Here is a 26947-nt window from a genome sequence, read left to right as displayed (position 1 = left end):
GGCAACTGCATCTCAGTGCTAGATGTGTCGCTACAGACACCCTGGTTCAAATCCAGGTTGTATTACAACTGGCTGTGCTTGGGAGTCCCATAGGGCGGTGCACAATTGGCCCAGCATCATCTGGGTTTGGCCCGTGTGGGCTGTCATTGTAAATAAGAATGTGTTCTTAATTGACTTGCCTAGTTAAATAAAAGTTACATTTAATAAAAAACATTTTTAAAAAGCTGATTGAGAAAATGCCAAAGCTGTCATCAAGGCAAAGAAGAATCTCAAATATAAAATATATTTTTTATTTGTTTAATAATCCATGTGTTATTTCAGTTTTGATGCCCTCACTATTATTCTACAATGTTGAAAATGGTTAAAATAAATAATTAGTTGAATGATAGATATATATAGATATATATAGGACATCAAATACTGTACAAATCCGCAGGAAATTAGCTCAAAGTAGTTTTAATTTAGAAAATCTGTTCCCAGGTACTCCCATACATAAATAGAGGTTTATGTGATCATATCCCACTGTAAGGTATGAAACGGTTCTGTTTATGTCAACAGTCTGTTTGAGATTCTTGCGGTCAATTTGCTGTGTAGGCTACTCTTTTTAACTATGTCCCCGCTGCCTCATTCGGGCGCTGCATCATTTGTGAGTGTTCACTGTTGGCTTGTTTTATTCTAGTGCTGACTCAACTTTCTTTTTCACTCCCAGTCCCTCTGTAGGCGACATGCGCATCAGTCAGCTTCCTGGCTCTCCGGTTTGCGCCATTTTCTTTCTCTTAGCTAGCTAGCTTAGATACCGTGGAAATAAATTTGATTTAGGCCCTCTTCTTATTTAATTCAGCACACCCAGTTAGTTAGTCGACATTTATGCCAATCGATTTCTGAACATGGAAGACGAAAGCCACCCCAAAACCCTGTAAGTAGTCAACACAACAATCACGACGTCGCCAAGTTAGCTTGCTAATGTTAGTTAGCTATCGACCTCAACAGCTTCCTCATTTCAACCTCTCAACTCATCAGCATACTGTTTCTCTCCAAGTGAAACAAAGGTTACAAAACGATCAAGTAGGCTGACCAAACTATATACATAAACCTATGCAATAATATATTACATGACACATCAGCTAGTTAGAACTACTTAGCTAGCAAGCTATTGGTATCTTCTTAGCTAGCTATCTTGTTGAAATGTCCCAATCATGGCTGGTCTAAGCTGAAGTCGGCACGCTCAACTTCGTTCTTATATCGAGAACGGAGTTGAACGTTCCTCAGCTTGGCTGGCTTTGGATAACGTTAGCTGTCAGCGAGGTGCTTTTAAACATTTCAAAATAAAAGTCCTGCTCGTACGCCATATGTGGACAATAAGTGAATAATTTGTGGTGACTTTTATTTTGTTATCAGGTAAACAGAGGAAGTGGGTCTCCAACAGACTCACGTTTCAATCTGTTTTAATAATACGATCCTTTAAATCTTTCTCAAATTCCCCCGTTATAATGATCAACCGTCCTGCCCATCAGTGCAGTAAATTAATTAAATTGTATTTAACTTCTGGCTTCCCATGGACTGTTTTTGTCCAACCTAATACAATTGAAAGCAAAGCTAATGTATGTAAATCTCCCCGCGACCAACTAATTGTTTTTAGCAACGCAGGTGTATTTACTGTTGACTAACCCCATTCCGTACAAACTTGCTCAAACGAGGCAGCAATGAAAACAAATGGGACTGTGTTGGCTTCAAAATCTGGGGTGCGGACTATGTTTCTATTCATGCTTTGATTGACATGGTAATTGCCCGATTGTATTGGAGAAAAGTTGAAAAAATTGAATCCTCTGACGCTGTACGTTAAATTGTGACTTCTCGTGACATAACATACAGCACGCATAATGCAACTCATTCTGTGTCATAGTCTCACGCCACCTGGTGTGTAGCTCTTCTCTCGCAGATTAAAAACAAGAAAGGGACAGGGTAAGGGGGATACCTAGTCAATTGTACAACTGAATGTATTCATTTTTGCGTCATCACTGTAAGCCAACATGACTCTCAAGCTGCGACAGACGCTGTTTACTTCTGAAGATAACTTTAGCGCCGCCCTAAAATCCCGATTCATATTCGACACAAATCTTCAAATAGGTATGTAATGACATTTTATATAAACTCTTTATAGTGTTTTATTTACAACTTAGAGGTGATAAATTGGACAGATAAGCCATGTGGGAAACTGCTTTTTTCACCCTATCTCCCCCTTTCCCTTTCACACAGTAGGTTTCGCTTCCCCACCCGTCATTTAAAAAAAGACCAGATGGAGCTCATGGCCTTCTTCAACCATGCAGAGACGTGCAGCATGAAGGTCTCGTCATTGATTTTGCTGGAAAGGGGAGAAATTGTGCTTTACAATGGTGTTCATATTACAGTTGACCTAGAAGTATTATGTTTTTTTGGGCACTAAAATAAGGACAATTGTATGTTACAACACGATGTACAAAAGTGCGTCAGCTAACTATACATACATTGGTGTTAAGTCATGCCTTCCTCTTGTCTCCATACTGAAGTGGTGAGGTGAAAGTGTGTTATTTGAAATTAATTATCTAATGTTAGCTAGTATCAACTCAAGTAGATATGTTAGCTAGCTACAGCTGTAACTATTCTACTTTGGTTGGTCTAGCTAGCTATAATAAATAATTAGGCTATAATTAATTGCAAACAGAGTGCCTTGGTCCTTCTTGTTTAACCAATTTAGGTCTTACTTGTTAACAGCTGGTGCGCAATCTCTAATATTATGCAAGTCTCAAGGTTCTGCTTGCATAAGTTAGAATACCTCATGATAAGCTGTAGACCATACTATTTACCAAGAGAGTTTTCATCTATATTTTTCTTAGTGCCAACATTGGTTTGTGGTGGTAAATAGACAGCTAAGACCTCACTCAATGAGCTGTATAGAGTACCAGAGTATGAGTCATAATACCCATAAAAGCTAGTGGTCAAACAGAGAAATGGTTCTAATCATTTTTCCACCATTCATTTTAGAAATACTTAAAATAAGGGCTGCGTTTCAAGTAGGCTTACCCTGGCGTGACGTTTTGATAACCATGTAAATCTATCTAGGACAAGGTGACTTTTATTAATATATTCGCCTGTAGTTACCCCCCTTCTCTCTCAAAAAAAAGGAAATGCTAATGTGGCTATCATAATGAACTACAAATGCCATGATGATCTGAACGAGACTGCCAAATCGAGGCAATGGTAAGAATCTCTGGATTAACTATCTAATGTTAGCTAAATGTGGTAATTAATAAATTGGCTACATTAATTTAAATTGAAAATTCTGTGAACTGTCTTATGCAAGTTTTCAATTGACACAATACCTGTTAGCAAAGGTGTCAGCTAGAGATGACGTGCAGGTTTTGAATGATGTCTACTTTGATGCTTATTAGAATTTTCGAATCTGAGAGTAAATAGAGCCGAATATATTGATAAAACTCACCTTGTCCGAGAGAGATTTACATGGTTATCAACATGTCACTTCAGGGTAAGCCTACTTGAAACGCAGCCCTTATTTTAAGTGTTTCTAAAATCCCCTATGGGAAAAATGTATGGTGGGGAAACGATTGGAACCATTTCCCTGTTTGACAACTAGGTTTTAAGGGTATTATGACACCTCCACTGTGGGACTCTATATGGCCATAACCATAATAAAATGTTCACCCAGAGGCGGCGCTCCCAGGGGTCCGTGCTTAGTCCCCTCCTGTACTCCTTGTTCACCCACGACTGTGTGACCGCCACTACTCCAACACCAGACGACACAACGGTGGTAGGCCTGATCACCGACAACAATGAGAGAGCCTACAGGGATGAGGTCAGAAACCTGGCAATGTGGTTCCAACAACCTCTCCCTCAACATCAGCAAGACAAAGAAACTGATCGTGCACTACAGAGGGCAGAGCACTTCCACATCGACAGGGCTGTAGTGGAGCAGTTAGAGTTCCTCTGTGTCCACATCACTAAGGAATAATCATGGTCCACACACACCAACACAGTTGTGAAGAGGGCACGACAACGCCGTGTCCTCCTCAGGAGGCTGAAAAGATTTGGCATGGGCCCTCAGATCCTCAAAAAGTTCTACAGCTGCACCATTAAGAGCATCTTGACTGGCTGCATCACCGCTTGGTATGGCAACTGCTTTCCATCTGACCGCAAAGTGCTACAGAGGGTAGTGCGTACGGCCCAGTACATCACTGAGGCCAAGCTCCCTGCCATCCAGGAACAGAGGAAGGCCCTAAAAATGTTCAGAGTTCAGCCACCCAAGTCATAGACTGTTCTCTCTGCTACCGCACGGCAAGCGGTACCGATGCACCAAGTCGGGACCTAACAGGACCCTTAACTGCTTCTACCCCAAGCCATAAGACTGCTAAATAGTTTGTCGGGTAGCTATTGGTTAACTATTTAACTACCTGCATTAACCCATCACATACACTGCTGTTACTGTTTATTACCTATTCAGTTGCCTAGTCACTTTATCAATACCTATATGTACAAATCTACCTCAACTACTTCGTACCTCTGCACATCGACTCGGTAACGGTACCCCGTGTATATAGCCAAGTTATCGTTACTCATTGTGTATTTATTCCTCGTGTTATTATTTTTCTATTATTTCTCATTTTTGTCTCTCTACATTGTTGAGAAGGGACCATAAAGCATTTCACTGTTAGTCTACACCTATTGTTTACATAGCATGTGACTAATAACATTTGAAATAACTCTTTCAATCTACATTTTGTCAGATCTAGAAGCTATACAGACCTATAGGCTAAACTTTAAAATGCCTATATGGAACTTTTGCCTTTGGGGGTGCTCTATTGCTAAAAGGGGTCTCCTAGGCCTAGAACCGAAAGTCCCCTAAATGGACATAATGTTTTTCCAGATATGTCCTCATTGTACAGGCAGGGCTACGCCTTCACACAACCATTAACAAAGGCAGATTTGTGTGCCTAAAACTAAAGATTCATGAGAGATTATTCCATAAATAACATTCAAAGCAACATTTTAAGCAACTATCCTTAAATCATCAGCTTCCAACCTTCTAAGATCACTAATTTACCCCATCTTTTTCCTAGGTATGTTGGTAACCTGTCCAGAGATGTAACAGAAATTTTGATTCTTCAGCTGTTCACCCAAATTGGACCTTGCAAAAGTTGTAAAATGATAACTGAGGTAAGATGTATTCTGCTCTATTAACTTTGATGATTTATGGAGACAATTAGTTTAATGGATTATGTACTAGGTCTAGGAATTCAAGTCAGTATACAGGGTACCTACTATGGTTAACCTTTGACTGTAACATTAGCTAGGTTTCCATCCAATTGGTGACAGATTTTCATGCAAATACGCAAAAATCTGCATATAGAAAATATATTCATTTTCCCAGCAGTGGTGTGTTTCCACCAAATGGAGTTGTTGCGGAGAAAAATCAGTGCGTGATGACGTAGTGCACACAATGTCCTTTTTCACTTAAGTTTTCATGTACTGAATAAAATCTAAAGTTCAATGTGTTTCCATTGCATTTTCAACTACTGATAGTTTTGTGACGACAACTTTCTGTGTTAAATAGCAAATGTTCCAGCTCTGGTCTTGGCACATGCACACTAGCCAACAGCTCGCAGATACAGTGCGGGTAGGCTAGTCTACATGAGATTATTATGGATAACTTGCTGACCAGAGCGCTCGTGTGTGTGCGTCCACATGTTGATTTTGTCCACCCACACCAGAAGCGTTCAGGACACGCAGGTTGAAATATCAAAACAAACTCTGAACCAACTATATTAATTTGGGGACAGGTCGAAAAGCATTAAACATTTAGCTAGCTAGCTTGCAGTTGCTAGCTAATTTGTCCTGGGATATAAACATTGGGTTGTTTATTTTCCCTGAAATGCACAAGGTCCTCTACTCCGACAATTAATCCACAGATAAAAGGGTCAAAGTTTGTTTCTAGTAATCTCTCCTCCTTCAGGCTTCTTCTTCGGACTTTATATGGCGGTTGGCAACCAACTTTAAGGTGCATTACCACTGCGGGATGACTCATTTATATAGTGTTAAAAGATACACACAGGTGTCTGTAATCATGGCCGGGTGTAAGCTATGTTTTTTGTATGCTATTTTAATATATGAGAATTAACCAATGATATCAGACTACACCCGGCCATGATTACAGACACCTGTGTGTCTTTTGACACTATATAAATTAGTCATCCCGCAGTGTTTGTCATTATACCCTGATGAAGACCGCTTGTCTGTCAGCATTGTACATAAATATTTTTGCATCTGAGCTCCTAGTGTGCGGCTCTCCTTTATTTTTTGTAATTGCCTTGACACATCAAGTAGAGAAAATGTCATTTGTAATTAGGATAGGCCTACTCTTTCATAAAGTATTTAGCCTAGATCTTTGCAGAACCTAAAATGTATCTTTAAATAATTTCATCGTCACCCAAAAGGGATCGGATTCAGCACCTCCCCTAACTTGGGAGTAAACCTTTCTAATATCCTCCTTGCATTTACCGTAGTTACAGGGGGAGAAGGGTAAACATGGTCTACCATGGGATGCTGATGTAATGGCCTCTAGTGGACCTGTCCTCGAGTTTCTCGACATCTCCAGCGTAGCTGGGTGAGACGGTATAGGCTACCATCTATATGAACTAGATGACAGTCTTTGTTTTGATCTCTTTTTTTTTGTCCTGAATGTCTTGTTTAGTCAGATATATCAGGGGATATTTACTATTCTAAATGGGGTGTTTTCTGTTTCGGCTACTTTTCTCTCCCCTTTAGTAAATGTATAATTAGGCCTTTTTCAAATGCCTCCAAAATGGTAACTGAGTCCTCTACTATTATAGTGGGTTATATCTAGATTGCTTTTTTAAAACAGCCTTTAGGTTAGCCTTTGGCATACCTGTCCCAAAGAGGAAAGTTAGGGTTATTGAATCCCAGCCTTTTAAACAATGTTACATATTGCAACACAATGTTGATGATACATGGTAATCCCCCCCAATAGAGTAACATGGTTACTCAGTTCTTGCAGTTGTATTCCAAATAATGTTATATGTTTGGCAATAATATACTCTCCCAACTTTTTTTTTCTCAGCAACCCGATAGCAGGAGGATGAACTCTTCTGTCGGATTTTCTGTTTTGCAGCAATCAAGCAATGACCCGTATTGCTTTGTGGAGTTCTTTGAACATAGAGATGCTGCTGCTGCCCTAGCAGCCATGAACGGGAGGAAGATATTGGGAAAGGTAATTTTTCCATTCAAATGTAGTACTCTGTGTGGAGGCAGTTTTCTTTCTAAGAAGTGCTGGTTATAGCTAGGGTTGAATGGCAGGAACCCAGTTACTGAGATTTACCGCACAGCACCACTCCCTTTTCCCCGGGATAAATAACTGCAAGAAACCGGGAGATTATTTATATGAACAGGATAGCGTGAAATGGAACTGTTAAATTACATGCCATGTCTAAATCGAGATTGCATGTAGACGTATCAGCTCATCATGGTAACTTTTGTTCTTGTGACAGGTAGGCCTACGTTTGCTGCAGCATAGCCTATGCTACAGTAATATAAAGACAGAACGTCTAATTTACCCATCTCTGGCTTTTGTGGGTGACCTTGTTTTTTTCATAGTGAAGATAAAAAACATTTTATTTCCGCTGCAGAGTTTTTAAACAGCCTGTCACTCGAATGTCGTTGCTATAAATTAGTGCACTTGCAAGCACTCTTCTCACAGTCTTTCTCTCTATCAACTCCATTCAAATTCCATCCAAATAGATAATCCTGTTCTACATTGATATATAGCCCTATATTTAGATGTCCTAGCCTACCTCTCAGGTAATACATTCAATGCAGTATCAGCCTTATATTTAGCTAATTAATGATGGGTTGTGCATAATAAGCTTTTAACTTATAACCTCTGTGTGCGTATTGTGCAAGAGACCTGTGCCCCGCTGGCCTCTCCTTAAAAATGCTACTTAGCTCTTGTAGTCCCATGCAGGAAAAGCTAGACTAGAATAGCTTGCTGGACATACTTCTTTTGAGCATTTTTTTATACCAGTAGACTATTTGAAGAGGGACGCAAGCTCTTTTTTGCTGAATGTTAAATACAGCAGCCAATAGAACTCATGGGTAGTTTGAAAGAAGAGCGAACGCGCAATGGCGGTAGGCTATAGCAGTTATTTATTCATACCCATGACCATTCTTGAAGAGAAGTGAAAGCCTTCTGCATCTAATTCTAGACCTATGTTATTCATGGATGCCATTAGAATGATGAAGATGAGGACAAAACTTATTTCATTTTACTTTTGAAAGCGAGGAAGGAATGAAGCAACAATAGAGTTTGAGGAGGTAGGCTAATAACATTAGGGGAAATATTATGAAAGGTATATAGAGTGCATTCGGAAATGATTCAGACCCCTTGACTTTTTCCACATTTTGTTATGTTCCAGCCTTATTCTAAAATTGATTAAATAAAACAATTTCCTCAGCAATCTACACACCATATACCCCATGATGACGAAGCGAAAGCAGATTTTTAGACATTTTTGCTAAAGTATAAAATAAAAGCTGAAATACCTTATTTACATAAGTATTCAGACCCTTTGCTATTAGACTCGAAGTCGAGCTCTGGTGCATCCTGTTTCCATTGATCATCCTTGATGTTTCTACTACTTGATTGGAATCTACCTGTGGTAAATTCAATGTATTGGACAAGATTTGGAAATGCAAACACCTGTCTATATAAGGTCCCACAGTTGACAGTGCATGTCAGAGCAAAAACCAAGCCATGAGGTTGAAGGAATTGTCTGTAGAGCTCCGAGACAGGTTTGTGTCGAGGCACAGATCTGGGGAAGGGTACCAAAACATTTCTGCAGTATTGAAGGTCACCAAGGACACAGTGGCCTCCATCATTCTTAAATGGAAGACGTTTGTAACCACCAAGACTCTTCCTAGAGCTGGCAACACTGGCAAACTGAGCAATCGGGGGAGAAGGGCTTTGGTCAAGGAGGTGACCAAGAACCCGATGGTCACTCTGACAGGGATCCAGAGTTCCTCTGTGGAGATGGGAGAACCTTCCCAAAGGACAACCATCTGCAGCAATCCATCAATCAGGCCATTATAGTAGAGTGAAGCCAGACGAAGCCACTCCTCAGTAAAAGGCACATGACAGCCTGCTTGGAGTTTGCCAAAAGGCACCTAAAGACTCTCAGACCATGAGAAACAAGATTCTCTGGTCTGAGGAAACCAAGATTGAACTCTTTGACCTGAATGCCAAGCGTCACATTTGGAGGAAACCTGGCACCATCCCTACGGGGAAGCATGGTGGTGGTTGCATCATGCTGTGGGGATGTTTTTCAGCGGCAGGGACTGGGAGACTAGTCAGGATCGAGGCAAATATGAATGGAGAAAAGTGTAGAGAGATCCTTGATTAAAAACTACTCCAGATCGCTCAGGCCCTCAGACTGGGGCGAAGGGTCACCTTCCAACAGGACAACGACACTAAGCATACAGCGAAGACGACGCAGGAGTAGCTTTGGGACAAGTCTCTGAATGTCCTTGAGTGGCCCAGCCAGAGCTAGGACTTGAACTCGATCAAACATCTCTGGAGAGACTTGAAAATAGCTGTGCAGCAACGCTCCCCATCCAACCTGACAGAGCTTGAGAGGATCTGCAGAGAAGAATGGGAGAAACTCTCCAAATACAGGTGTGCCAAGCTTGTAGCGTCATACTCATTATGACTCGAGACCGTAATTGCCGCCAAAGGAGTAAAGTCTGAATACTTATGTTAATGTGATATCAGTTTTTATATATATATATATATATATGCAAACATTTCTAAAAACCTGTTTTTGCTTTGACATTATGGGGTAATGTGTATAGATTGAGGCAAAAAAATTAAATGTAATAAATGTTATAATAAGGCTGTAACATAACAAAATGTGGAAAAAGTCAAGGGGTCTGAATACTTTCCGAATGCACTGTATATGTGTCAGCCTACTAACTATACAAATAGGCCCTATTATATAATTTAAAAAATATGAAATACGGAAGCCTATACCTATGCTGCACCAGAATCATACATGGTTTGAACGAGGTGCGACAATTTCAGTCCATATAATACAATAAAGTACAGTAATACAGTTCACACTCAAAGATTAGCCTTCTGGAGCTAGTTTAATTTATTTACACAAGAGAGCATATAGCTAACGACGTCTATGGGCTTTTATGTTTTTCTGTCGTGCGTAATGTGTTGTAGCCTATATCATGTATAGTTGAAGTCGGAAGTTTACATACACTTAGGTTGGAGTCATTAAAACTCGTTTTTCAACCACTCCACAAATTTCTTGTTAACAAACTATAGTTTTAGAAAGTTGGTTAGGACATCTACTTTGCGCATGACACAAGTAATTTTTCCAACAATTGTTTACAGACAGATTATTTCACTTATAATTCACTTTATCACAATTCCAGTGGGTCAGAAGTTTACATACACTAAGTTGACTGTGCCTTTAAACAGCTTGGACATTTCCAGAAAATGATGTCATGGCTTTAGAAGCGTCTGATAGGCTAATTGACATCATTTGAGTCAATTGGAGGTGTACCTGTGGATGTATTTCAAGGCCTACCTTCAAACTCAGTGCCTCTTTGCTTGACATCATGGGAAAATCAAAAGAAATCAGCCAAGACCTCAGACAAAAAATTGTAGACCTCCACAAGTCTGGTTCATCCTTGGGAGCAATTTCCAAACGCCTGAAGGTACCACGTTCATCTGTACAAACAATAGTATGCAAGTATAAATACCATGGGACCTCGCAGCCGTCACACCGCTCAGGAAGGAGACGCGTTCTGTCGCCTAGAGATTAATGTACTTTGGTGCGAAAAGTGCAAATCAATCCCAGAACAACAGCAAAGGACCTTGTGAATATGCTGGAGGAAACTGGTACAAAATTATCTATATCCACAGTAAAATGAGTCTTATTTCGACATAACCTGAAAGGCCGCTCAGCAAGGAAGAAGCCACTGCTCCAAAACTGCTATAAAAAAGCCAGACTACGGTTTGCAACTGCACACGGGGACAAAGATCGTACTTTTTGGAGAAATGTCCTCTGGTCTGATGAAACAAAAATAGAACTGATTGGCCACAATGACTATTGTTATGTTTGGAGGAAAAAGGGGGATGCTTGCAAGCCGAAGAACACCATCCCAACCATGAACCACGGGGGTGGCAGCATCATGTTGTGGGGGTGCTTTGCTGCAGGAGGGACTGGTGTGCTTCATAAAATAGATAGAATCATGAGGAGGAAAATTATGTGGATATATTGAAGAAACATCTCAAGACATCAGTCAGGAAATTAAAGCTTGGTTGCAAATGGGTCTTCCAAATGGACAATGACCCCAAGCATACTTCCAAAGTTGTGACAAAATGGCTTAAGGACAACAAAGTCCGGGCCATCACTAAGCCCGGACCTCAATCCTTTAGAAAATTTGTGGGCAGAACTGAAAAAGCGTGTGCGAGCAAGGAGGCCTACAAACATGACTAAGGTACACCAGCTCTGTCCGGAGGAATGGGCCAAATTTCACCCAACTTATTGTGTGAAGCTTGTGGAAGGCTACCCAAAATGTTTGACCCAAGTTAAACAATTTAAAGTCAATGCTACCAAATACTAATTTAGTGTATGTAAACTTCTGACTGACTGGGAATGTGACGAAAAAAATTAATGCTGAAATAAATCATTATCTCTACTATTATTCTGACGTTTTCACATTCTTAAAATAAAGTGGTGATCCTAACTGACCTAAGACAGGGAATTTTTACTGGGATTAAATTTCAGGAATTGCGAAAAACTGAGTTTAAATGTATTTGGCTAAGATGGATGTAAACTTCCGACTTCAACTGTATATATTGGAAAACTGCACAATCATTTGGCCATTTTTGGGCTTGGGCTCATTAAATATTGTTAATGTAGGGATCATAAAATGTATTTAATATATGGCTCATCAGGCTCAGGTAGCATCAGGTTAGAATGTTCTTGCTGATCAAAGCTCCAGACATATGTATATGCCTTATAATGCTTTTGAATGACACTTCCGGTTTTGGTGGGAAACACCGGGTCACCTGGGAGAAAAGGGATTTATTCTCAGGATGTAACATCTGTAAAATACCGGAATAATATTCAACCCTAGTTGTAAACCTTTCACAGTTGCTTTAAGGGACATGGAATGAATGTATTTGCTCTACTTACGTTTCATTGTTTTGTGAACTGTTTTTTTCTTCAGGAGGTCAAAGTAAATTGGGCAACCACTCCAAGTAGCCAGAAGAAAGACACATCTAGTAAGTGTTTACATTTGAACTTTTTCATCTTTTACTACAAAGGCAGTACAAAATAATAAAGACAATTCTAAAGGTACTCGCAGATCTGAGCTATCTTTGTTTATTTTTTCTCATTAAAAAATCTGATGATTTATTGTCACATACACCGGATAAGTGCAGTGAAATTTAGTGGTACAGTCACATACGTGTTTAGTGGGTGTAGCGAAATGCTTGTGCTTCTAGCTCCGACAGTGCAGTAATATCTAACAAGTAATATCTAACAAATACATAACATATACCCAATACACACATCTAAGTACACATCTAAGTAAAGGAATGGAATTAAGAATATATAAATATATGGACAAGCAACGCTTTAAATGCCTTGTTCAAGGATGCATCAACAGATTTTTGACGTTGTCGGCTCGGGTATTCGAACCAGGGACCTTTCAGTTACTGGCCCACTGCTCTAACTGCTAGGCTACCTGCAACCCACATTAGAGAATAATAGTTATTCTGTCTTGATCATTTCAGATCACTTCCATGTATTTGTTGGAGACCTGAGCCCTGAGATCACCACTGAGGATATCAAAGCTGCATTTGCACCTTTTGGGAAAATCTCGTAAGTTGCTTTGTGTTTTAAGCTTGTCGGATTTAGTATGTTGTTTCCAGACTTGACATCCCCTGGAAATAGTTTTTCTCTGTTATTTTGTCGAGTCATTCGAGTACCTTTAGAGTTCTTCTCATAATAAATGTGTTTGTAAGAGGTCCATGAACAGAATAGATGTGTAACCACATACAGTATATACAGTGCATTCGGAAAGTATTCAGACCCCATGACTTTTTCTACATTTTGTTACGTTACAGCCTTATTCTAAAATCTATTAAATTGTTTTTCCCCCTCATCAATCTACACACAATACCCCACAATGACAAAGCAAAAACAGTTATTTAAAATGTTTTGCAAATTTATTAAATAAAATAACTGAAATATATCACATTTACTTAAGTATTCCTTTACCTAGTACTCTGTTGAAGCACTTTTGGCAGCGATTACAGCCTCGAGTCTTCTTGGGTATGACGCTACAAGCTTGGCACAACTGTATTTGGGGAGTTTCTCCCATTCTTCTCTGCAGATCCTCTCAATCTCTGTCAGGTTGGATGGGGAGAGTTGCTGCACAGCTATTTTCAGGTCTCTAGAGATGTTTGATCGAGTCCGGGCTCTGGCTGGGCCACTCAAGGAAATTCAGAGACTTTGTCCCTAAGCCACTCCTGCGTTGTCTTGGCTGTGTACTTAGCGTCGTTGTCCAGTTGGAAGGTGAACCTTCACACCAGCGCTTCCCGAGCGCTCTGGAGCAGGTTTTCATCAAGGATTTCTCTGTACTTTGCTCCGTTCATCTTTCCCTCGATCCTGACTAGTCTCCCAGTCCCTGCTGCTGAAAAACATCCCCACATCATGATGCTGCCACCACCATGCTTCACCGTAGGGATCGTGCCAGGTTTCCTCCAGACATGACACTTGGCATTCAGGGCAAAAAGTTCAATCTCGGTTTCATGAGACCAGAGAATCTTGTTTCTCATGGTCTGAGAGTCCTTTTGGTGCCTTTTGGCAAACTCCAAGTGGGCTATCATGTGCCTTTTACTGAGGAGTGGCGGCCAGCTCTAGGAAGAGTCTTGGTGGTTCTAACTTCTTCCATTTAAGAATGATGTAGGCCACAGGGTTCTTGGGAACTTTCAATGTGGCAGAAATTCTTTGGTACCCTTCCCCAGATCTGTGCCACGACACAATCCTGTCTCGGAGCTATACGGACAATTCCTTCGACCCCTTGGGGTGGTTTTTGCTCTGACATGCACTGTCAGCTGTTGGACCTTATATAGACAGGTGTGTGCCTTTCCAAATCATGTCCAATCAATAGAATTTACCACAGGTGGACTCCAAGTTGGAGAAACATCTCAAGGATGATCAATGGAAACAGGATGTACCTGAGCTCAATTTCGAGTCTAATAGCAAAGGGTCTGAATACTTATGTAAATAAGATATTTCTGTGTTTTATTTGTAATACATTTGCAAAAGTTTCTAATCTTGTTTTCGCTTTGTCATTATGGGGTATTGTGTATAGGTTGATGAGGACATTTTTTTCTTTAATCAATTATAGAATAAGGCTGTAACGTAAGAACATTTGGAAAAAGTCAAGGGGTCTGAATACTTTCCGAATGTGTTGTATACTGTAGATGTAATTCCTTTGACTATTGGTTGAAATGACATTTTAAAGCACATCACACCCAGTCTTGATACATGCATCTCTATCCCTGTTTTGATCATTTGTGAAAAGCAGGATGACAGAACAGGTGACAAAGTTGTAATTGTAATTCAATTGTAATTCATAGATATTGACTTTCAGTCTGTATCTAAAACCACACTAATTTCACAGCCAACATTGAATGTCAGCTTTCTATTTTCCCCTCGTGCTTTTTTGATAAATGTAGGAAATGGTAAGTAGTTTGGGATGTCAAATATAAGATTGCAGGTCAAGCTTTGTATGTGTAACCCTGAAAAGCATTCAGCCTTTCAGTAGTTGTGAGTCTCAGTTAAGTAATAGCGTTCTGGTTATTTTACAGAAATGCTCATAGGATTGGACAGGAGCTTGAAGTCTAACAGCAAGGAACTGTGCACACTGGAAACTCAGATGTAGACATTTTTCTCATATCTATTTGTTCTATACCTTTCTTTTTGTGTTTTTGTATTAACATGACCTAGTTTAGTATAACACTCCAATATTAAATACATATACTTAAGATTTGTGTAAAACTGATTCTGGTTTGTTAATGTTGATAGTTTTATGCTCCTTTCCTAAAAATCTGAAAATGTTTTCAAATTTGCAGCTCCCCAAACTCCATAATGGTGGTAAAGAATTTACCAGGAAAAATAAAGAAATCTGTTAACAGGCCATGTATGCCATTTAATTCCTTTTTTCTCTTTGATATTTATATATATATTTATATTGGTAGGATGAACACCATCAGCAGATATTAGGAATGCATGGTAGTCCATAAGTGTTGTGGATTATAATTGGTGCACTGTTTGACAGGGAACCCTTAACTGAAAATGAATCTGGAGAAAGAAGCAGTTAAACTATCAGTGTATGTTGCATTTCTTTGTACTTGTTTTTGTTTTCAAATGCTGCCTTTTTATCAGTAATCAGTTGAGGGTTTTTAAGGTAGTTAAAGGTGCTTGAATTTTGTAATGTAATTTCAGAAAATGTCCATAGTATGTCTGCCGCTAATAGTGGAGTGTTTCACAGTATTACCGACCCAACGGTGACCTGATATGCTGTGATATTCGCCTATTGATTTCTCCCACAAGAGCGACATCTGTTGTCAAAATGGGAAAGCTGTTCTGACTTTGTGGCTGTGTTATCTAGTGGTAATCGCTCTGCCATTTCCTGGTTGCAAAAATTCTCCGCTGTTCACAAAATTACAGTTGAAGTGAGAATACTAGCACTGAATAGTGTAGGGAATCATTGTACCATCTAAATCGCTGTGTTATTTACCTTTTCAACAACAAAATGTTTTGTTTTTTTCTTCTGCTGTTTGAAGCTGGTGGACCAAAACCGAAACGGTTTCAGACAGCTGTAAAAACGGTATTTATTGTTATTGAAAATGTATTTCACAGCGATTTAGATTGTAAAATGATTACCGATTCAGTGCTTGTTTTCTCACATAAACTGAAGTTGAGTGAACAGTGTAGAACTGTAGCAACCAGGAGATGACATAGCGATTTCCACTAGATAACAATGCCACAAAGTCAGAACAGCTTTCCCATTTTGACGACAGATGCTGCTCCGGCGGGAGAAATCAATAGACTGATATCACAGCCAAACACAACACTGGCAGGTACAGTAAGTAATACTGTAAAACACTATCATTACACTGTTAATGCCGATATATTATGGCAGATATATTATGGACCTTTTCTGAAATTACAATGCAAAATTAAAACAAATCCTATGTGTAGCACCTTTCAGATATTTATTGGGATTTTAGGGGACAATGTAGTCGTTTCGAAGTTCAGTGTGTGTGTGTGTGTGTGTGTGTGTGTGGTTCCTTTTAATTTATGCATGTTATACAGTGGCGCAATGGTCTGATGCTATTGTCTTGTGTCCTTCCAGGGATGCTCGTGTTGTGAAGGACATGACTACAGGGAAATCTAAGGGGTATGGATTTGTGTCCTTCTATAACAAACTGGTAAGGCTCCGGTGCAGGAACACAAGATGAAGGTTATTTCTATTTCTGTTTACTATTTTCTATTTTCAGTAGATTTGATCTTTTAGACAATTTTTAAGTTTTATAAATAAGTACACTGTAAATGCACATTTTGTGTTCTCTGTTGGTCGTTTTGTAACTTAAGTAGAAGTTGTAGTTTATTTGATAGTTAATTATTCCTGTTGAATATATATATATATTCTTATGCATCCATTTAGGATGCAAAACATGTTTTAAATGACATAATAATAGCACATCGTTTATAGAACAATGTAGAATCTGGAGAGGAAACGTTGTGTTTTGTTTTAAACAACAGGATGCAGAGAATGCCATTGTGCACATGGGGGGACAGTGGTTAGGGGGACGCCAGATAAGGACCAACTGGGCAACTCGCAAGCCACCTGCCCCAAAGAATGTGCAAGACAGTAAGTATGAGTGAGATAAGACTGTGTTGATTTAATAGAGTTGAAATGGGAGTTACGAGGCTGAATGTTCATATTTATCTCCTTTTGTATGTTTACACCAGATGGCTCGAAGCAGCTGAGGTTTGAAGATGTAGTGAACCAATCCAGTCCCCAGAACTGCACTGTGTACTGTGGAGGAATCCAGTCCGGACTATCAGGCAAGTTCATTTAAACATGAAAAGTTACTCAGACGGTTTAGAATCAATCGTTAGATGTTCCCAACAAATAGAGTTTGAGAAACAAAGACTGGGTTGGCAGACAAAGGTGTATGATTGTTTAATTGAAGTATTTTTCCTTGCAGAGCATCTCATGCGACAGACATTTTCGCCCTTTGGACAAATCATGGAAATAAGAGTTTTCCCAGAGAAAGGTTACTCTTTCATCAGGTACCGTTTTGTTCTGAGCAAAGATTCCCTATTTTGTTTATGTACAACACTATGTATTGCCTCATTCTGCCTGTAGATGACAGTACCGGTACATGACTCAATAATAAATCTTCTACTACTACACCAAAAGCCCCCAATAATAATGTCTACTGTAGAATCCAATCAGATTTATTTGTGGAAGTAGTTAAATGGTTTTATTACATCCTTTTTTGGTTATGCTTTATAATAACTTGGATATTATTATTATTATATATCCTTATAAATTATTTTAAGCATGTTTTAAATGGTATAAATGCTCATGAATGAAATACTAATTTATGAATAGTATGTACACTCTTTCTATAAATAGTTTGTTTATTCATAACTTATTACAGTGTGTTTTCCTATGATTGGTATTCTTGAAACGGTACTTATTACTTAACACTGTCAACCATAAAAAACAAAATTCCTCTCATGTTGCAAATTTTTATTTTACATTGTGATTGCAGTGCTGAATTACTTTTCTTGACCACTGTTTCTTGCCGACATTTGTGTTCTTCTGACAGGTTCTCCTCCCATGAAAGTGCTGCCCATGCAATTGTTTCTGTAAATGGAACGTCCATCGAATGCCACATAGTGAAGTGCTACTGGGGAAAAGAATCCCCCGACATTGCCAAAAGCGTACCACAGGTAGGACACAAGTATCTTTAATTGAGACACTGCTCAATTAAAATATTGACATTTCCTAGTGCACATACTTTTTTTTCTTTAGTCACCCAGAAAATGATTGTATTATGATCAATTGTATCTTTTAAACAGATGGAGTATGGTCAGGGTCAGTGGGGACAATGGAGCCAAATGTATGGGAGCCCCCAGGCCCAGCAGTATGGACAACAGTACATGGCAAATGGTTGGCAAGTGCCCTCTTATGGAGTGTCTTATGGACAGTCTTGGAATCAGCAAGGATTTGGTGTAGAGTAAGTATAAACTAATTACTCAGATCATGCACATTGTGAAATGCTCTTGAAAGGAGAATTATTTCCTTAGTATCCAAACCCGTTCAGTTGTTTGTAGCGCTTGTTCATTAGGGTTCTTTTTTTCAGACTATATACTGTAGGCTTCCTGGTATGATTGCACAAAAGAGGCTCACTCTGCTGGTTAGATTCAGAACATTTTTATCAAGACTTTGCTTTCCTCAACAGTATCTATTTAACACTATTACTACTTTTCTGTCAGCAATATTCTTCTCAACCACAGTTTCTTGTTGACATTTGCAAGCATAGGCCTATATCTAGTGTCATAGCAAACCTGGTGAAATGGTTTGACTCCAGAGCTACACTAAACTATGAGATCTTGTTCACAGGGACTCCATTCTGGCTGCAGCAGCACAGAACCTTTCAAGGTGACAAATGCAATCAGTGTTTTATAGCCCAAAGCTTTCACTTACCAGCCTCTGTATCATTCTGAGACCCTTGTTGTGGTTGTCTTCTCTCTTGCAGACAGTCCCAGTCCCCAGCCTGGGTTGGAGGGTTTGGATCCCCGGCACCGTCCCAGCCCCAGACCGGTCCTGTGATGCCCAACCAGGGAAACTTCAACATGGCTGGCTACCAGACACAGTGAGCAGGCTCTCACTCATATCAATAACACAGGCATGTCACCAAGTCAGAATTAGTGGACTTTCAGTTAGGAGAACATAAAGAAATTAGCATTGTAATCTAATCATCTGGAGAGATTGTGATAAAGCAGAGAAGATCAGGAACAATAGCTTAACTCTCAGATATATGAGGAAGCAAATGTTATTTATAAAGACAATTAGTGAGGGGAGGGGGCTGTTTTTATTGGCTGAAGTTATGTACAAATGAAATGTCAACAGGTGGTTGAAACAACTTGGACTGAATTTTCATGCTTTTATATAGGGGATATCTTTAATAAAAATAAAAAAAGTTTTTGTTTACTACTTAATGTAGCCTAAAACTGACTTAAAAGGTCATTTGAATACCCTAGTTTGTCACAGGACATTGCATAGGTACATAATGTACATTTTCTGAACATAAAGCTCTTTAAATTGTTAGTTTCTCCCCATCAACTCTGATTGTGCATTTGCTGATTTTTAAATCACTTTCTGAACTTTTGACAGATGTGAGTAAACACATTTTCAGTCTCCTGTTTTGAAGCACTTTTAGGGTTCACATGTTAGCTGTAAATCTTCAAATGAATATGGATTTGCGTGCCATTATGTATATTTCCGTTTTATTTGCTTCACTCTCTTCATCTCTTGACATTGTACTAGCCGAATTTCTTGAAAATGCGTGTAAATCTGTATGCTATTATTTGATTATACCTGTAAATGTCACTTATAAAGGAAAAGGGTCAGGAAGGGCAAACATTTATATAACCCTCAACCTGATTTAAAATAAGGATTTCAAAGCATGTACTCTTTAGTAACACAGGACCTCCACAAACCTAATTCTGTATATACTGTAGATGGGTGTGCAATGCAGGGCTGACATATTGAATTTATTCAATAACATTTACAAAGAAGCCTTAATTTAAATGTCAGTTACTGCACCATTTATTATTTTACTCCCTGAAGCCCTGTTAGAAACCTGAACTCTAGATTTTAGAACTGATGTTTTTACCATTTAAAGTTGTGTGCCATTTTCAGCTAATAGCAGGCGACGAGGAATGAACATTTCCTGGAAACATTGAGGGTGTATTGCACGTTTTTGATAATGTATTATCTTGGTTGCTCAAAGTATTGAATGTAAATGGCAGAATTGTTTTAATGATGAATAAAGCTCAGCGATTGACAAAATTCCCTCTTCAATGTAAAAGGGTCTCAATAAAAATGATTATTGGAAGAAAATAAGCAGATTTCTCTCTCCCCCCCTCTTGTTTGTGTTCAGTGCATTTACTGAAGTCTAATATAAGTCTTGAGCTATGTTTGCCTAAACGGGGAGCAAATAATGTAAAGCTAATGCTTTATAATAATTTTCATGAATTACATTACTCAAAATACTACATATTACTTGACACTAAAAACTGTACAATTAATACATGAATAATTAATGACTTATGATCCTTAAAATAGCCAAATGCTCCTTTTAAAACAATACAATTTCTAGTGAAAAGAAAGGTTTGGACACCTTTTAAAATAAAACCTAATTATTAGTCACTAGACCTAGGGTTTTGAAGACAAGGCAGTTTCCCAATCTCGTATTCCCCACTCTGGTCCTCGAGTACCCCCAAGGCCCCAACAACACATTTGTTGTTGTAGCCCCAGACAAAGATCACATGATTCAACTTGTCAAGAGCTTGATGATTAGTTGACAAGTAGAATCAGTTGTGCTTGTCTGGTGCCACAACAAAAATGTAATGTTGGGGGTACTTGAGTACCGAAGTTGGGAAACAGACAGTGAATCCCAAACCACCCCCTCTCCCCTACCAACTCTCTTGGGAGTGACTTCTGTTGTCACGTGTTGCTGAAAAACTCAGAGGGTGACTTCCAGAGAGTGGCGATGGGATTGATAAACCCATCAACTTCGGGACATACTCCTGACTTGAATGATGCAATTCATGTTCATTTTTAAATAATAAAACGAGCTTCAAATTCAAATGAACATATCCCCCTTGTCGTTTTACAAGACACAAACCTCAGTAACAGTTAAACATTTCATTTGGGTGGTGTTTGATCTGTTACATGTGCCAAGTCTCGAAATTAGACAAACAGATGCATATTACATTTAATTAGGAAAGCCTCCCAATTATTTTGTGTGGAATTGCGCAAACTCCAAACATATTGCAGTGTGTCTTGGAATAGCACTTTGCTCTGCTCTGAAGCCTGCAGCCTTGCTGGCTTGGTCAAAGTGGCTGAGGGTCTAATTAGCCCTTCACTCTCAATAATTTTCACTCCCTCAGCTTTGGGATATTTGTGCAAATGTGAGGGGAAAGGGGTGATTTGGGATTCAGACACTGACATAGGTGACTGAGCGAGCTATGCACATCTCGTTGTACAAAAGCACTTCATTCAATAGACACGACCAATACTGACCACCAGCACTGCCAGGATGACCATGATGATTCTGAATGCCCTCATCTTTGATTGGTCCCTCCGCTCCCTGTCCCGCCCCCGACCAATCAGAGCTGTCAGAATACAACGGGGTGACAGAAGGGGAGGATTCATGATATGCACGCATGACCGATATAGTTTTCACTTGTAATTAACCGATGTGTATAAGCGACGAAGTAGGCACCCTTATAATCTTCGGTTCCAACAGGTCTTGTTTATGACTACGTCACGCATTTTCATATCTGAGCGAGGGGCCCCTCCAGCGGACAAGCTCATCCCCTCAAACCCCAGAGGCAGTCCTCTGACATGAGAGTCTAAATACCAAAGTATTTTCCCACTTTGGTTTACTTTATTATCGTTCTTGATTTTTCGTTCATTTTTAGGCTCAAGATAAGCAGGCAGATATGGTGCACCGTTTTTTTTTTAATATCGATGCATCATTGGAAATTTAAGGTCATAAGTCTCAATGTAAACAGACTGGGGAGTGCCATCAAGAGAAGTAAGGTAATAGCAACGATGAAACGGGAGAGAGTTGACATACAATTCTGGCAGGAAACTCACTTATCCACACCTGAACACAAGAAACTCAAGAAAATGGGATATAGGAATACTTTTTTTTTTTCTTACAAAAGGGTTGGAAGGGGAGTTGCAATCTTGATCCCAAATTCAGTTCATTTTGAGTTTGTCAGAAATAAAAGACAAGGAGGGTAGATTTATACTTGTTAAATGTAAACTGGATAACAAGGAAGTTACATTATTTAATGTATGCGTACCCCCAGGGAGTGACAGGGTCTTCTACGGGAAGGTGTTTGATTTAATTGCCACAGAAACCTCTGGCACTCTTATCTGTGGAGGGGATTTTAACACGATTTTAAACTCAAAATTGGACAGCACAAATCAAAATAGGAAAATGAGTCTAGTTGCTAAAAAGATCAATAGGATATTGCAGGATCTAGGACTGCTCAATGTATGGCGTGACACCCACAAGACCAATAAGGAATATACTTTTTACTCAGCCCGCCACACTGAATACTCCAGGTTAGACTATTTTAGACTATATTAAAAAGAAACGGGAGGAGGAACTTAACATTGAAATAACTGATGAAACATGGTTGAACATATTAGTGACTCAACAAGGCACCACCAAGTCAAAGTCATGGAGAGAATTCTGTTGGAAGAATGTTGTACGTTTCTTCATAACACCTAAACTGAAATCAAAACAGACTGGCTCCCTACATCCTTGATGCAGAGAATGCGGCCTATCGTGGGTGGATCACTCTCATATCTTTTGGACTTGCCCCGCAATCGAAACCTACTGGGGAGAAATAAGATCTAACATTGGAAAAATAATGGGATTTGACAAAAAACAAACATTAATTTCTTTGTCCTTGGGTGAAATACCTGATAACTTACACAATAGAGAAAAGTACCTCTTGGAAGGTCCTACTGGCAGCCAGTAAAAAGGCAATCACTAGGAAATGGCTACAAAAAGACCCTCCCACAGTGACACAATGGATAGACATTGTAAAAGAAATACACCACATGGAGCGTATGACCTTTGCTTTAAGAACACAAGAGGAGAGGTCAGGAATACTGGGAAAAATGGGTTTCGAACTTGGAAAAGGTCTAATTCAAAGATGTAACATAATATGATGAAGGTATGACGTGTACTATAACTGCCAGATCTTTTTTGTTGTTCTTTTATTTTACTTTATTTGTGCTTTCTTTGTGTTCCTACAATAAAAACAAAGTATAATTATTATTTTTTAAAGCTGTCAGAATAGTCACGCTGCAGAAGCACATGATCATAATAGCCAGTAGGAACAGACCAAAAAAAAGCTTTGTTTGGAAAGGATAAAAAGTACCATCCCATCACTCCCACCCAGACCAGACTGATTAGCCAGACGACACCAGCCTGGGCCCACTTGTACCGGGGAACTCTGAGCGACAGTGTGGACCATGGCCAGGTAGCGCTCCAGATAGGTACAACAGTCTACCAGACATGATAAGGCTGTTAGCTAACAAGGTGATGACCATCAGTACAACCACATTCAGGTAGTAGCTAGGTCCTCCATGGGTGTCTGTGGACGAGAGGAGGTGAAAGAGAGAACATGTTGCATGCCCGTGCATCCGTGTCTGTGCCTGCATGTCCACTACTGATGCAATCAATGTTACGAGTAACTAAAATCTGGAAATTGCACTAATATCATAACCATAAAATTGGTCTGTTAAACATTAGAAATAATAATACCAGTAATATGAATTGAATACATTTGAAAAAACCTTACTGTGTATCCCTCAAGTGTGAGTGACAGATTGTTCTCTTTATGTGAGTGGAGTGAGTAACCTACCCAAACAGATATACTGATATCATAGCTAACAACGCATGATCTGTGAAATTACAGGCTGTACATGCACTCTCCCCTTTTTGAATACAGTAATGGACATGGAAAGAAAACAATCATCAAAGTAGTACACTTATGGAAAGGGGATCTTCTATGTGCACTTCAAGAGATTGTAGAAAGCACTGGCATATCAGTCATAGATACAATAGATTAGAAAGTTGTTTTTTTTGCTTCATAACTAAGTTCTTTGTAATTTATTTTTAATTTTTTACTTCTCTAAAAGTTATTTCATTGGAGGATTTTGCGCCCCTCATACACTGATCCCTTCACCACACCAGATATTTTATTGGAATAGTGTTGTACTTGTTCTTAAAAGGTCCCACGCAGTCATCCTGATTCCCATGTAAAATAGCCTTTTGAGTTACCAAAACGTCACCCTTAATATTTGTTCCAGATAAATAAATACTCTGAATTTGAGAATTTACTTTTTCTCTCATGTCTAACTATCAGTAAGGCTGAAAAGACAGGCTGTGTGGGTGGGAGCTAATAGGCTGAGCGGGTGGGGAGCTCACCTTGACTGAAAGTTCTATACAGAGTATACCGAACATTAGGAACACCTTCCTAATATGAAGTTGCACCCCCCCACAACCCCCCCTTTGCCCTCAGAACAGACTCAATTTGAGGCATGGACTCTACAATGTGTTGGAAGCATTCCACAGGGATGCCCATGTTGACTGCAATGCTTCCCACAGTTGTGTTAAGTTGGCTGGATGTCCTTTGGGGGGTGGACACATACACACAGGAAACGGTTTAGCGAGAAAAACCCAGGAGCGTTACAGTTCTTGACACAAACAGGTGCGCCTGGCACCTACAACCATACCCTGTTCAAAGGCACTTGAACAGGGTATGGTAGTAGGTGCCAGACGCACCAGATTGTTTATGTGTGCCTCTGAATGTCTCAATTGTCTCAAGGCTTAAAAATCCTTCTTTAACCTGTCTCCTCCCCTTCATCTACACTGATTTGAAGTGGATTTAATAAGGAATCATAGCTTTCACCTGGTCAGTCTATGTCATGGAAAGAGCAGGTTTTCTTAATGTTTTGTATACTCAGTGTATATTAACTCCCAGGCCATGTCCATAAACCATGACTACCAATGATCAATGACTATAAATGTTTTATACAGCTCCTGTTTGCCATGTCTTTTGTGTTGCAGTTTAAACTACCCTCCCCAATTTGGTTCCATGCTGGCTGAAGACCTAGCTAGCCAGTAACCAGCTAACGCCAAAGACAGTAGCATCAATGCTCCCTCCACTCAAGATACTACCTTTCTGAACTGCATATCATCTGAAGATGACCATCGCCCAAGAACTGCCAGATCACAAAATGTGTTTTTGTTTTGTTTTTATTTTTTAAAGTTACTGAGATTATTCTTGTAATGAAAAGCGCTATATAAAATAAATCCATTATTAATAATTTAGATGAAAGGGGAAACCTATAAGTATCTTTGCCTTAGATGAATAGGGGAAACCTGTAATTGTATTTGCTGACACCCCACAGTCAAATCTTGGCACCAGTTGACTAGCTAGCTAGCTATGTAAACCACACCCCTCTGTGAATACGCCCTCTACGATGATGGTTACAGACAGTACTTATTTAAATTAGGTAAGAGAATAAGACGTTACCATTGGTGTATTAAAATGAGTGGCTATATGTGATGTCACACAAAGCCTAAATTATCTTTCACACAAAGCCTAAATTATCAAGTTTTGATACAGAGGAGGAATCCAGTAACTTTATGATCACACTTTATCAATGTACCAGCAACAGTCATTCTCCATACTACTTTGATTTGGTTTCATCCAAATATTATCTAATTTGATGAAAAACATGATTTGGACTGCGGGACCTTTCATGATGGTTAAAATTAGATTACGTTAGCTGAATTGTTTTTATTAAGTAATTAAATATTTCGAAATTGACAAAGGAACAAATATATATATATATATTTTAAAGACTTTGTTGGAACACAGTGATAAATTGAGTTGAAAAAAAGAAAAGGAAGTTATTAAGTAAAGTTTCATGAATGAATTTAAAGCTTTTTAAAGCATTTATAAACATAAGCATTTATAATAGCTTACACTATACATTATTATAATAGTGTAACCTAAAAAGTGGTCAATTTACAGTGATTGTAAAGTGTTATGATTAGCCCTCATGGGGTTAGAGCTCAAGAAGGAAAAGTAATCTTAGGGCTCTATAATTCAATCTGTAGTGCTGAAGAGCTGCGGTACAGTGTGATATACATAACCGGTCAAAAGTTTTAGAACACCTACTCATTCAGGGGTTTTTCTTTATTTTTACTATTCTACATTGTATAATAATAATGAAGACATTAAAACTATGAAATAACACATATGTAATCATGTAGTAACCAAAAAAAGTGTTATAATTTATATTTTAGTTTTTTAAAACCCTTTGCCTTGATGACAGCTTTGCACGCTCTTGGCATTCTCTTTTTTTTGGCATTCTCTTTTTTTCATGAGGCAGAGAGAAAACTGCTGTTTTAAGCTTAAATTACAGTGAATTTTTAAAAACTTAAATTACAGTGCATTTATGTAAAAGAATAAATGTTCTGTACGCACACAAAAAAACGTATTTCTCTCAAATGTTGTGCACAAATTTGTTTACATCACTGTTAGTGAGCATTTCTCCTTTGCCAAGGTAATCCATATACCTGACAGGTGTGGAATATCAAGAAGCTGATTATATAGCATGATCATTACACAGGTGCACCTTGTGCTGGGGATAATAAAAGGCCACTCTAAAATGTGCAGTTTTGTCACACAACACAATGTCACAGATGTCTCAAGTTTTGATGGAGAATTGATATTAATTTCTCAACCATCAACTGCCTCCAACGTCGTTTTAGAGAACCGGCATCACAACCATAGACCACGTGTAAGCACGCCAGCCCAGGATCTCCACATCCGGCTTCTTCACCTGCGGGATCGTCTGAGACCAGCCACCTGGATAGCTGATGAAACTGTGGGTTTGCACAAATGAAGAATGTCTGCACAAACTGTTAGAAACCTCAGGG

At 39.1% G+C, this 26947-nt stretch overlaps 1 protein-coding gene across 3 annotated transcripts; it reads left to right on the top strand.

Moving 5' to 3' along the window:
• Window positions 1–693: 693 nt before the first annotated feature.
• LOC115153002 (nucleolysin TIAR) lies at window positions 694–25902 on the top strand. 3 transcript variants are annotated; one of them, XM_029697988.1, is made up of 15 exons: window positions 935–2127; window positions 2257–2344; window positions 5112–5208; window positions 7130–7279; window positions 12310–12364; window positions 12878–12965; window positions 16513–16588; window positions 16923–17031; window positions 17133–17228; window positions 17372–17456; window positions 18002–18125; window positions 18255–18412; window positions 18799–18837; window positions 18935–19051; window positions 25064–25902. In XM_029697988.1, the coding sequence occupies exons 3-15, from the start codon at window positions 5197–5199 to the stop codon at window positions 25119–25121; spliced, it is 1167 nt and encodes a 388-aa protein (XP_029553848.1). In that variant the 5' UTR covers window positions 935–2127; window positions 2257–2344; window positions 5112–5196; the 3' UTR covers window positions 25122–25902. The 3 variants fall into 3 exon arrangements, with proteins under 3 accessions (XP_029553849.1, XP_029553847.1, XP_029553848.1); XM_029697987.1 differs by lacking the exons at window positions 935–2127; window positions 2257–2344 and adding an exon at window positions 697–916; XM_029697989.1 differs by lacking the exons at window positions 935–2127; window positions 2257–2344; window positions 17133–17228; ... (4 more) ...; window positions 18935–19051; window positions 25064–25902 and adding an exon at window positions 694–916 and having other exon boundaries at window positions 16513–16620; window positions 16923–17024.
• Window positions 25903–26947: the final 1045 nt, after the last annotated feature.

Source organism: Salmo trutta, chromosome 18, assembly GCF_901001165.1.
Source record: "Salmo trutta chromosome 18, fSalTru1.1, whole genome shotgun sequence".
NCBI lineage: Eukaryota > Metazoa > Chordata > Actinopteri > Salmoniformes > Salmonidae > Salmo > Salmo trutta.
The sequence above is the reverse complement of the archived record's forward strand: the minus strand, read 5'-3'. Positions and strand labels throughout refer to the sequence as shown.

What these genes read in the sequence shown, in the direction of transcription:
- LOC115153002 (XM_029697987.1), top strand. Translation starts at nt 888, where the DNA reads ATGGAAGACGAAAGCCACCCCAAAACCCT. An exon ending in AATCCAGTCCGGACTATCAG is followed by an intron (nt 17,229 to 17,371) that starts GCAAGTTCATTT and finishes TTTTCCTTGCAG; the next exon opens with AGCATCTCATGCGACAGACA. An exon ending in AAAGGTTACTCTTTCATCAG is followed by an intron (nt 17,457 to 18,001) that starts GTACCGTTTTGT and finishes TTCTTCTGACAG; the next exon opens with GTTCTCCTCCCATGAAAGTG.